At 44.7% G+C, this 12367-nt stretch overlaps 1 protein-coding gene across 2 annotated transcripts in view; it reads right to left on the reverse strand.

The window, feature by feature from the left end:
* Positions 1-139: 139 nt before the first annotated feature.
* LOC115200607 (BMP-2-inducible protein kinase) overlaps positions 140-12367 on the reverse strand; it is an 86334-nt gene continuing 74106 nt past the window's right edge. For both annotated transcript variants that reach the window (XM_029763788.1, XM_029763787.1), the window contains exon 16: positions 140-3013. In XM_029763788.1, the coding sequence (XP_029619648.1) occupies positions 1416-3013 (1598 nt within the window). In that variant the 3' untranslated portion in view covers positions 140-1415. The remainder of the gene's footprint in view (positions 3014-12367) is intronic.

The following is a 12367-nucleotide window of genomic DNA, read 5'->3' on the forward strand; positions in this document are numbered from 1 at the left end:
CTGTAATCCTACTCTGAGACGCTGGAAGTGTCTAAAATCCATTTTGTCGTAGGTCTTACTTTCTATGTTAACTCCCAAGTTGTAGTAATAAAATACATTGGATTACAGAAGGCTCTAAATGCTACATGACTATAGGCCATTTTAATCCAAAAACATTTTATTGCATTAAACAACAAAATTATGGAAACTTGTTCAAATAAATATTAACCAATGGGGTCCATAGGCAACTCCCAGCTGTTGTTTAAGTATGTATGATAGGTAAAGATCTTTCTTTCTGTAACATTGGTTTTTTATAATTACCAGACATTGGAAGAGTTGATGCTGAAAGTGCATTTAATTTAAACAAGACCTGATTCTAATAAGTTGTATTACTTTAGACCCACTTTCCCTTTATGAATGCATGGCTTGTGTCACCAATCGACGAGAGAGTGTGTTTCAGGACTAACAAGAGGTGAAAGTAGTCAGATATCGGTTGATTCAGTTTCAGGAGGACAGTTGTTCTTCCTCTCGTTCAAAAATTGGGTTAAGGTAAAATATCACTTTTTAAAATGCTAAAAGTATAGAAACAAACGGTCCTAAATCATAAAAAAAAAGCAATCTTTAAAAAGAAACAGAACCAAAATCCCTTTCGTTCTAGTATTAGAGAATGCAATAAAAATGACAAAACCAAAGAAATTATCGCTGTGTGTCTCAGTAGACACTAAAATGTAAAAATATGCATAGAAAAAGTCTATGTAGGGTGAAATATTACAGTGGTAAATGCCTACTCTGAAACGACTCATTCTGTTGACACAAAAGGGCAATGTTAGCCAATGGTTTCCGAGGTACTGTGCAGCAGGGCAGAGCCATGCCCATATAAGGCTTTCTTGGTGCTAAATTAATCAAATCTTATTGGTAGATCTTGAAGGAGGCCATTATCTACACATAAAAGTATTGTTGTTTTTGCAGCAACTCGACCAATCGGAACACTGAGCGAGCTTGTTTGTCACAGTGTGATCTTGAGTGAAACCGTTATCAAATCGCCAATCTCTCCTGTTAAAATGTCTCGATGCGATGCAGCATAAAAGGCTTGTTAGAAAACAGGTACAGGCAGAAGTAGATACATACAGAACCTGAAATAAATCCTCCATACTCCCCAGGTTTACATTGGTTTTGTTAATCCCAAAATCCAGTTATTAGCGTGTTAAAAATATTTTTGAGGGGGGAAAAAAAATAGCATTGGAAACACTTAGAGGAGAGTCGTTAGAGCCACTGCTGGTAGTTTCATTTGGCTGAAAAGATAATCAACCACCACACCACCAATCTAGCTGGGATGGGGATGGGAATTCACCCCCCTTGGCTTGGCGTAACACAGCGATGTGATTGAGAAAGACAAGAGCACGAGTGTGTTTGTGGCGGGAAGACGAGTGAGACATTCACTGTTTGGAGGGGAAAGGCGCAGCTCCAAAAGGATCCAACTCCACGAGCTGAGACGGCTGCTGTTGTTGCTGCTGCTGATGTCCAGGGTGAACCACCAGTTCTGTGAAGGGCACCGCCCCAAAGTCATCCATGATGTTCCCAACCCCCAGCGCCCCGTGGAGGGAGCTGGTCTGAGGCCTGCCATTGGCCGAAACTATGTCTGTCTTGCCGTCCATTAGACCTTGGTACTGGCCCTGGTTGAGTCGGCTGCCATCTTGAGGACCGAAAGGTTTGGCACCAAAGGGATCCAAGATGGGGTCGACCTCGCTAGGTAGGGAAGACCCTTTGTCTTTGTCGGTCATCGTTACGCTGCCGACGCTGATGTTCTCCTTGGAGTCTGAGGTGCTGAGGTACTCGTTGGAGCTCTGGGAGTCCCTCCTGCCGACCTTCTTGTGCCGGCGGACGCGCTCGGGGGTTCGGAAGCTGGGCTTGCTGCTCTTGCGTCCGCCGGTAGGCGTACCGTGGTGGCGCTTGCCGTTGCTGCCGCCGTCTGTGCTGCCAGAGAGCTTCCTCTGCCGTGAAGACAGCTTTTGAAGGCTGCGCTGCTTTAGCCTCTGCTGCTGGGGGCTGGCCAAATCCTCGAAGGCCGGATGGAAGATGTCCTCGGCGCTCCTGGAGGTGGTTGGTGGCGGGGCCGTGGGGCCGGGCTGGAAGGGGGAGAAGCCGAACGGGTCGATGATCTCAGGGGACACAGGCTGGTTCTGACCCATGGAGACATCGCTGCTGCCGGTCTTGCCAGATTTGGAGAGGTTCCGGCTGAACGGAGCTTTTGTAAAGACATCAAACTCCTCCATGGCTTGGCTGGCCACGGCCTCCTGGCTCACCTGCCTGAAGGGAGCCGCGGAGAAGATGTCTGAGCTTTCTGTGGGGGACGCGACAGGAGGGAAGAAGGGCACCGTGCAAAACACATCGGCACCAAATATGTCCTTGATTCCACCACCACTAGGGGGAGCTCTAACGGCAGCCACACCGGGTGACTCGGAAGGTGTGATCATGATCAGCGTGGCCTCGGGCTCCCCTCTCGGACTTCCCTCATGGGAGACAGTAGCTGCAGCAGCCACTGCCCCTCCTTTACCTCCTGGGAGCCTCTTTGAGCGTCCTCCCTTAGCTTTCCTGGGCTCGTAGTCCGAGTCGGAGCTGTGTTTGTCGTACTCCTCCTCGGCCTCGTCCTCCGAGTCCATTAACAGAGGCCTCTGGCCCAGCGTCTCCATTTCCTCCACATTTTCCAGTTCGTTGAAGAACTCTCCATGCTCTTGCTCGCTGTTCAGCCCTTCGTCCTCCTCCGGCTCGTCTTCCTCCTCGCTGCTCTTAGGGGAAGGAGGGTCCGACTCGAAGTCGCTGTCTGATTCGCCGCCCGGTGGTTTGCGGGTCGTCTGTGAGCCGCTGTCAGAGGAGTTTCTCCTCCTGCTTGGTTTGTGCTCCTTGGCAAGAGGTTGCTGGAGCTGTTCCTCAAGGCCTGGCTGGCCCACAGGGACAGGAGGGGTGACTGCAACAGGGCCAGCGACTGGGATACTGAGCTCTTCAATAGGCTGATCTGTCATCATCACACTAGAACCTGTGGGATTGAAGCAGACGAGAATGTTACTAAAGATGGGAGAACTTCAAGATGTCAATTATAGAATTACTGGTAGCCTTTACACCCAAAGCTATACGTGACCATATATATACACACACACACACATTGTATTATCTACATTTTCTGTAACATTGAATTTGGTGCATGGAATTAAGATCAATTTAGAAAATATTGCATTGTTAATACTAGTCGCAGCCAATGTCCTTGTTTGTGTAATTGTACATCATTGCCATTCCCAGAAAATTGCACTTCATACACAGAAAAAAAGATAAAAGTACAAAATCCTAAAACCTACTTTCAAGTTTAACAGATTTTCAGATTAAAATAATATGAAAATGTCAAAGAAGCCTATGTTCCAAAAAAAACCGGAGAGATACAGATGGCCCACGACTTAATACAACAAGGGTTTTAAGATGACAATAGAGCACGCAGAGTAAATAGGGGATGGGGAGCGGGAGGGGACATTTTTAAGACTTGAAACATGATTATTGCTTTTGTTCTAAATCGAGTAACGATGCTTCTTATTGCGTTGCTTAGCATGAGCTTTTGCGAGCTGGAAGGGCTCATAGGAGCAGGAGCCTATCTCCCGTTTCTGTAGAGTGAGGCAGCTTGTTGTACAAGTACACCCCCTGGACAGGAAGCTGGACAGTGCTTCTTAGTGCTTGTAAATTCTTCTAATATCACTAGGATGTAGTATTAGTCAAATCTGGATTAACCGACTGCTCTATTTGGGATTCTTCTGAGGTAACCTTGATGATTTGAGAAAGCAAATCCCAACAGTTTGTTCCATTGTATTGGAGCAGAAGGCACAGCAGAGGAGAATTATAGAAACTCATATGGTGCAAAAGCTGCTCTTTCTTTCTCTTTCTCAGAGGCCTAACTTGACCCCACTAACAACAGAAGGCACAGCAGGAGGACAAACAAGATGTCTTATAAGTCTTTAAGACCAACAAAAACAGTTTACTTTTTTAAATTTTATTAAACTCTCCATAATTAAATGGAGCAATTTAAGAATTTCTTTCTTTTGCATTTCAACCCTTCGCAATCTTTGAATGGCAATTACTCTTTTCTACACGGTCAAACACCTAATAGAAACCAAGTGTCTTTATGAGAGAGAATAGTGGTAACTGAATAGCATTTGTTCACTATGAATAAGTTAGTTGCAATAGAACGCACATAACAGGCCCCCCCCTCTCCGCACATAACAGCCCCCCCCTCCCCGCACATAGCAGCCCCCCCCCCCCTCCCCGCACATAGCAGCCCCCCCCCTCCCCGCACATAGCAGCCCCCCCTCCCTCTCCGCACATAGCAGCCCCCCCCCTCCCCGCACATAGCAGCCCCCCCTCCCTCTCCGCACATAGCAGCCCCCCCTCCCTCTCCGCACATAGCAGCCCCCCCTCCCTCTCCGCACATAGCAGCCCCCCCTCCCTCTCCGCACATAGCAGCCCCCCCCCTCTCCACACATAGCAGCCCCCCCTCTCCACACATAGCAGCCCCCCCTCCCAACACATAGCAGCCCCCCCCTCCCTCCCCTCACATAGCAGCCCCCCCTCCCTCTCCGCACATAGCAGCCCCCCCTCCCTCTCCGCACATAGCAGCCCCCCCCCTCTCCACACATAGCAGCCCCCCCTCTCCACACATAGCAGCCCCCCCTCCCAACACATAGCAGCCCCCCCCTCCCTCCCCTCACATAGCAGCCCCCCCTCCCTCTCCCCACATAGCAGCCCCCCCCTCCCTCCCCTCACATAGCAGCCCCCCCCCTCCCCACACATAGCAGCCCCCCCTCCCTCTCCACACATAGCAGCCCCCCCCTCCCTCCCCACACATAGCAGCCCCCCCTCCCTCCCCACACATAGCAGCCCCCCCCCTCCCCACATAGCAGCCCCCCCTCCCTCCCCACACATAGCAGCCCCCCCCCTCCCCACATAGCAGCCCCCCCTCCCTCCCAACACATAGCAGCCCCCCCCTCCCTCCCCACACATAGCAGCCCCCCCCTCCCTCTCCCCACATAGCAGCCCCCCCCTCCCTCTCCCCACATAGCAGCCCCCCCAACACATAGCAGCCCCCCCCTCCCTCCCCACACATAGCAGCCCCCCCCTCCCTCTCCCCACATAGCAGCCCCCCCCTCCCTCCCCACACATAGCAGCCCCCCCTCCCCTCACATAGCAGCCCCCCCCTCCCTCTCCACACATAGCAGCCCCCCCCTCCCTCTCCACACATAGCAGCCCCCCTCCCTCTCCACACATAGCAGCCCCCCCCTCTCCGCACATAGCAGCCCCCCATCCCTCTCCACACATAGCAGCCCCCCCCCCGCTGTGCAGACAGAAATGGAAATCTGTTAACATCTGAAAATCTCCAAACTGGCAGGACATGACAGATAGAGGATTAACCAAAACCATTGTTCTACAGTAATGGACAAAGGCAACGATAAAGAAGGGGGAGGGCGGAGGGGTGGTAGAAACAGAGAGTGTAAAACTAATTTTCAAAGAGCTTCAAACTTGAATGATTTATAAATGTATTTAATAAATGATTAACTGTTAATATCCTAACTATAACTTAACTGTATGTAACTCCTTTTAAAAAAGGTAACTTTATTCTAAACTGTTATAAAACAACTCTTCTTGCAGGCTTTATTCATGAGTGTTTGTGAATCTGTTGGGACAAATCTGGCTATACGACAACATAGTGAACACATGTCCTAATCTAACCTCCCACCTCAGCGGAACATCTTTTAAACCCCCCCCCCCCCCCCCCCCAAAAAAAAATGATTGAAACCTGGAGAGAAATACATGTATTTTCTGAAGAGACAGGCAAATGACACGGCCAAACACAGACCTTGTTAAAAGTGGCATTAACAACAATGAACATGACTGATGTAGGCTTATCAGGGGCAGCAAGGGTCAAGCTCTACTGTATATGTGGCTAGGGCTGGGTCTAATTCAAACATTAGAAAGACGTGTCTTATAATGCTTGCATGTGTTATCCTCTAGGATTTGTATTTTAACTTTAATTTAATTTTACCCCACCAAAAAAGAAAATCAAATCAAATGAGTCTGGCAGTGGGCTGAGTGAGGATGGGGGAACTCAGGACCATTCTGCTACCGTCAGGACATGGCCGCCCACTGGATTACCCAGAATTCTCTCCTGGCTGGCATGGGATGGCATCTGCTCCATCCTCTGCTCACGATCTTACACCACCACCACGCATGAGGATGGCATCTGCTCCTTCCTCTAATGTAATGTCCTGTATGTAATGTCACGTCCTGTGTGTGTACAGTCAATCGTGGCCAAAAGTTGAGAATGACACAAATATTAATTTCTACAAAGTTTGCTGCCTCAGTGTTTTTAGATATTTTTGTCAGATGTTACTATGGAATACTGAAGTATAATTACAAGCATTTCATAAGTGTCAAAGGCTTTTATTGACAATTACATGAAGTTGATGCAGAGAGTCAATATTTACATTGTTGACCCTTCTTTTTCAAGACCTCTGCAATCCGCCCTGGCATGCTGTCAATTAACTTCTGGGCCACATCCTGACTGATGGCAGCCCATTCTTGCATAATCAATGCTTGGAGTTTGTCAGAATTTGTGGGGTTTTGTTTGTCCACCCGTCTCTTGAGGATTGACCACAAGTTCTCAATGGGATTAAGGTCTGCGGAGTTTCCTGGCCATGGACCCAAAATATCGATGTTTTGTTCCCCGAGCCACTTAGTTATCATTTTTGCCTCATGGCAAGTTGCTCCATCATGCTGGAAAAGGCATTGTTCATCACCAAACTGTTACTGGATGGTTGGGAGAAGTTGCTCTCGGAGGATGTGTTGGTACCATTCTTTATTCATGGCTGTGTTCTTAGGCAAAATTGTGAGTGAGCCCACTCCCTTGGCTGAGAAGCAACCCCACACATGAATGGTCTCAGGATGCTTTACTGTTGGCATGACACAGGACTGATGGTAGCGCTCACCTTGTCTTCTCCAGACAAGCTTTTTTCCGGATGCCCCAAACAATCGTAAAAGGGATTCATCAGAGAAAATGACTTTACCCCAGTCCTATCCCTGTACCTTTGCAGAATATCAGTCTGTCCCTGATGTTTTTCCTGAAGAGAAGTGGCTTCTTTGCTGCCCTTCTTGACACCAGGCCATCCTCCAAGTCTTCGCCTCACTGTGCGTGCAGATGCACTCGCACCTGCCTGCTGCCATTCCTGAGCAAGCTCAGGTGGTGCCCCGATCCCGTAGCTGAATCAACTTTAGGAGACGGTCCTGGCGCTTGCTGGACTTTCTTGGGCGCCCTGAAGCCTTCTTCACAACAATTGAACCGCTCTCCTTGAAGTTCTTGATGATCCAATAAATGGTTGATTTAGGTGCAATCTTACTGGCAGCAATATCCTTGCCTGTGAAGCCCTTTCTGTGCAAAGCAATGATGACAGCACGTGTTTCCTTGCAGGAAACAATGGTTGACAGAGGAAGAACAATGATTCCAAGCACCACCCTCCTTTTAAAGCTTCCAGTCTGTTATTCAAACTCAATCAGCATGACAGAGTGATCTCCAGCCTTGTCAACACTCACACCTGTGTTAACGAGAGAATCACTGACATGATGTCGGCAGGGCTGAAATGCAGTGGAAATATTCAGCTCATTTGCATGGCAAAGAGGGACTTTGCAATTCATCTGATCACTCTTCATAACATTCTAGAGTATATGCAAATTGCCATCATACAAACTGAGGCAGCAGACTTTGTGAAATTAATATTTGTGTCATTCTCAAAACTTTTGTCCACGACTAATGTCCTGTATGTGTAATGTAATATCCTGTATGTGTAATGTAATGTCCTGTATGTTTAATGTCCTGTATGTGTAATGTAATATCCTGTATGTGTAATGTCCTGTATGTGTAATGTCCTGTATGTGTAATGTAATATCCTGTATGTGTAATATCTTGTATGTGTAATGTAATATCCTGTATGTGTAATATCCTGTATGTGTAATGTACTGTATGTGTAATATCCTGTATGTGTAATGTAATATCCTGTATGTGTAATATCCTGTATGTGTAATGTAATATCCTGTATGTGTAATGTAATATCCTGTATGTGTAATATCCTGTATGTGTAATGTCCTGTATGTGTAATGTCTTGTATGTGTAATGTAATATCCTGTATGTGTAATGTCCTGTATGTGTAATGTAATATCCTGTATGTGTAATATCCTGTATGTGTAATGTAATATCCTGTATGTGTAATGTCCTGTATGTGTAATGTAATATCCTGTATGTGTAATGTCCTGTATGTGTAATGTAATATCCTGTATGTGTAATGTAATATCCTGTATGTGTAATATCCTGTATGTGTAATGTCCTGTATGTGTAATGTCTTGTATGTGTAATGTAATATCCTGTATGTGTAATGTCCTGTATGTGTAATGTAATATCCTGTATGTGTAATATCCTGTATGTGTAATGTAATATCCTGTATGTGTAATGTCCTGTATGTGTAATGTAATATCCTGTATGTGTAATGTCCTGTATGTGTAATGTAATATCCTGTATGTGTAATGTAATGTCCTGTATGTGTAATATCCTGTATGTGTAATGTCCTGTATGTGTAATATCCTGTATGTGTAATGTCCTGTATGTGTAATGTAATATCCTGTATGTGTAATATCCTGTATGTGTAATGTAATATCCTGTATGTGTAATGTCCTGTATGTGTAATGTAATGTCCTGTATGTGTAATGTCCTGTATGTGTAATGTAATGTCCTGTATGTGTAATGTCCTGTATGTGTAATGTCCTGTATGTGTAATGTCCTGTATGTGTAATGTAATGTCCTGTATGTGTAATATCCTGTATGTGTAATGTAATATCCTGTATGTGTAATGTAATGTCCTGTATGTGTAATATCCTGTATGTGTAATGTCCTGTATGTGTAATGTAATGTCCTGTATGTGTATTTTTGTGTATAACTGCTACTGCCTTGAACAAATCTGTTTGAAATTAATATTTGTGTCATTCTCAAAACTTTTGTCCACGACTAATGTCCTGTATGTGTAATGTAATATCCTGTATGTGTAATGTAATGTCCTGTATGTTTAATATCCTGTATGTGTAATGTAATGTCCTGTATGTGTAATATCCTGTATGTGTAATATCCTGTATGTTTAATGTAATGTCCTGTATGTGTAATGTAATATCCTGTATGTGTAATGTAATATCCTGTATGTGTAATGTAATGTCCTGTATGTTTAATGTAATGTCCTGTATGTTTAATGTAATATCCTGTATGTGTAATGTAATATCCTGTATGTGTAATATCCTGTATGTGTAATGTCCTGTATGTGTAATGTAATATCCTGTATGTGTAATGTAATATCCTGTATGTGTAATGTCCTGTATGTGTAATGTAATATCCTGTATGTGTAATGTAATGTCCTGTATGTGTAATATCCTGTATGTGTAATGTAATGTCCTGTATGTGTAATATCCTGTATGTGTAATGTCCTGTATGTGTAATGTCCTGTATGTGTAATGTAATGTCCTGTATGTGTAATGTCCTGTATGTGTAATGTAATGTCCTGTATGTGTAATATCCTGTATGTGTAATGTAATGTCCTGTAGGTGTAATGTCCTGTATGTGTAATGTCCTGTATGTGTAATGTAATGTCCTGTATGTGTATTTTTGTGTATAACTGCTACTGCCTTGAACAAATCTCTCTTGCAAAAAAAAGATTTTAACTCAAATGAGTCTCACAACCAGCGACCAGATTCTCCCTAGGATCTCCCAGAGGCCCCTGCTGTGCTGTCCTGCTGTGCTACGTAATGAAAAACACTTATGTCTCCGTATATTATCTCAGAATGAGGTTAAAGGACTTAAGCAGTTTTCACTTAATAATACATGATGGGGTTAAAATGTCTTGTTAACTGGGGGGTTTATAAAGCATGTCAGATTTCTGGCCCAGGATCAGTTTATCCTTTTAGATCAGAATGAAGAGACTGCTAAGAGACAGGTTAGTACTCCAACCTATATCAGTTCCTCCTACTCTTTAGAGACGCAGGAGGGTTCAGGGGTCAGGGTTGAGATGTCATGCACCCTAACAATGCCCGTATGTCACTGTCTGGTTGGTCAACCTAACATAAAATGGGATTAGTCCCATCAACCTACTACAGTAAACAACAGTCTAATCAACCACATATTATTACATATCCTTGGCAGGGCTACATATGTTTACTGTCTTCTAAACAGAGAAGCCACTGTGACAGGGGATAATACTGGCTGGGCTACATACACTCAGTGACCATCAAGAACTGGGTCGGAACCCCTCCCCCCATGCCTCCAGAACAGCCTAAATTCTTCGGGGCATGGAGACATTGCTCAATTGGTATCAAGGGACCTAACTTGTACAAATAAAACATTCTCCATATCATTTAACCACGGCCACCAACCTGTACCATTAACACTAAACAGGACGTGAGCGGTTGACTCGGAGACACTGGCATCGAAGATAATACCGTGTTCAAAGTTGCTGTGGTCACTCGTTTCACCCAACGTTCAATCGAACAGTAACTGAATGCCTTGATGCTCGTCTGCCTGCTTTATACAGCAAGCCACATCCATGTGACTCACTGTTTGTAGAAGCTAATCATTTTCGTGAACAGGGTGGTGTACCTAATGAACTGGCCCCAGTGTTGGCTCTCTCTCAGTTTCCACCTAACAAAGACAGGGGATAATACTTAGGCCTTTTGTTGTCTATCAGATTTTATATACACACACCCGTTCAAAAGTTTGGGGTCACTTAAAAATGTACATGTTTCTGAAAGAAAAGCACTTTTTTTTTTGTCCATTAAAATAACATTCAATTGATCAGAAATAGTGTAAACATTAATGTTGTAAATGACTATTGTAGATGGAAACGGCTGATTTAATTATGGAATATCTAGAGGCCCATTATCAGCAACCATCACTCCTGTGTTCCAATGGCACGTTGTGTTAGCTAATCCAAGTTTATCATTTTAGAAGGCTAATTGATCATTAGAAAACCCTTATGTTAGCACAGCTAAAAACTGTTGTGCTGATTAAATTAGCAATACAACTGGCCTTTAGACTAGTTGAGTATCTGGAGCATCAGCATTTGTGGGTTCGATTACAGGCTCAAAATGGCTAGAAACAAAGCACTTTCTTCTGAAACAGTCTAGTCTTGTTCTGAGAAATGAAGGCAATTCCATGTGAGAAATTGCCAAGAAACTGAAGATCTCGTACAACGCTGTGTACTACTCCCTTCACAGAACAGCGCAAACTGCCTCTAACCAGAATAGAAAGAGGAGTGGGAGGCCCCGGTGCACAACTGAGCAAGAGGACAAGTACATTAGGGTGTCTAGTTTGAGAAACAGATGCTCACAAGTCCTCAACTGGCAGCTTCATTAAATAGTACCCGCAAAACGCAAGTCTGAACGTCAACAGTGAAGAGGCGACTCCGGGATGCTGGCCTTCTAGGCAGAGTTCCTCTGTCCAGTGTCTGTGTTCTTTTTCCCATCTTAATCTTTTATTTTTATTGGCCAGTCTGAGATATGGCTTTTTCTTTGCAACTCTGCCTAGAAGGCTAGCATTCTATCACTAAATGCAACAATTTCAAATATTTTACTGAGTTACAGTTCATAAGGAAATCAGTGGATCTATGGATTTCACATGACTGGGAATACAGATATTTATCTTTTGGTCACAGATACCTTTAAAAAAAAAAAGTCAGTATCTGGTGTGACCACCATTTGCCTCATGCAGCGCGACACATCTCCTTCACATAGAGTTGATCAGGCTGTTGATTGTGGCCTGTGGAATGTTGTCCCACTCTAATTCAATGGCTGTGTGAAGTTGCTGGATATTGGTGGGAACTGGAACACGCTGTCGTAGACGTCGACCCAAACCTGCTCAATGGGTGTCTGAGTATGCAGGCCATGGAAAAACAGACATTTTCAGCTTTCAGGAATTGTGTACAGATCCTTGCGACATGGTGCCGTGCATTATCATGCTAAAACATGAGGTGATGGTGGCAGATGAATGGTACTAACAATGGACCTCAGGATCTCATCACGGTATCTCTGCATTCAAATTGCCATCGATGAAATGCAGTTGTATTCATTGTCCGTAGCTTATGCACGCCCGTACCACAACCCCACCGCCACCATTACATTTTAGTCATTTAGCAGACGCTCTTATCCAGAGCGACTTACAGTATTGAATGCATACATTTCTTTTTATTTATTTAATTTTAATTTATTTTTTCGTACCATGGGGCACTCTGTTCACAACGTTGACATCCTCAAACCGCTTGCCCACACGAAGCCA

The sequence above is a fragment of the Salmo trutta genome, chromosome 9 (assembly GCF_901001165.1).
Source record: "Salmo trutta chromosome 9, fSalTru1.1, whole genome shotgun sequence".
Classification (NCBI taxonomy): domain Eukaryota; kingdom Metazoa; phylum Chordata; class Actinopteri; order Salmoniformes; family Salmonidae; genus Salmo; species Salmo trutta.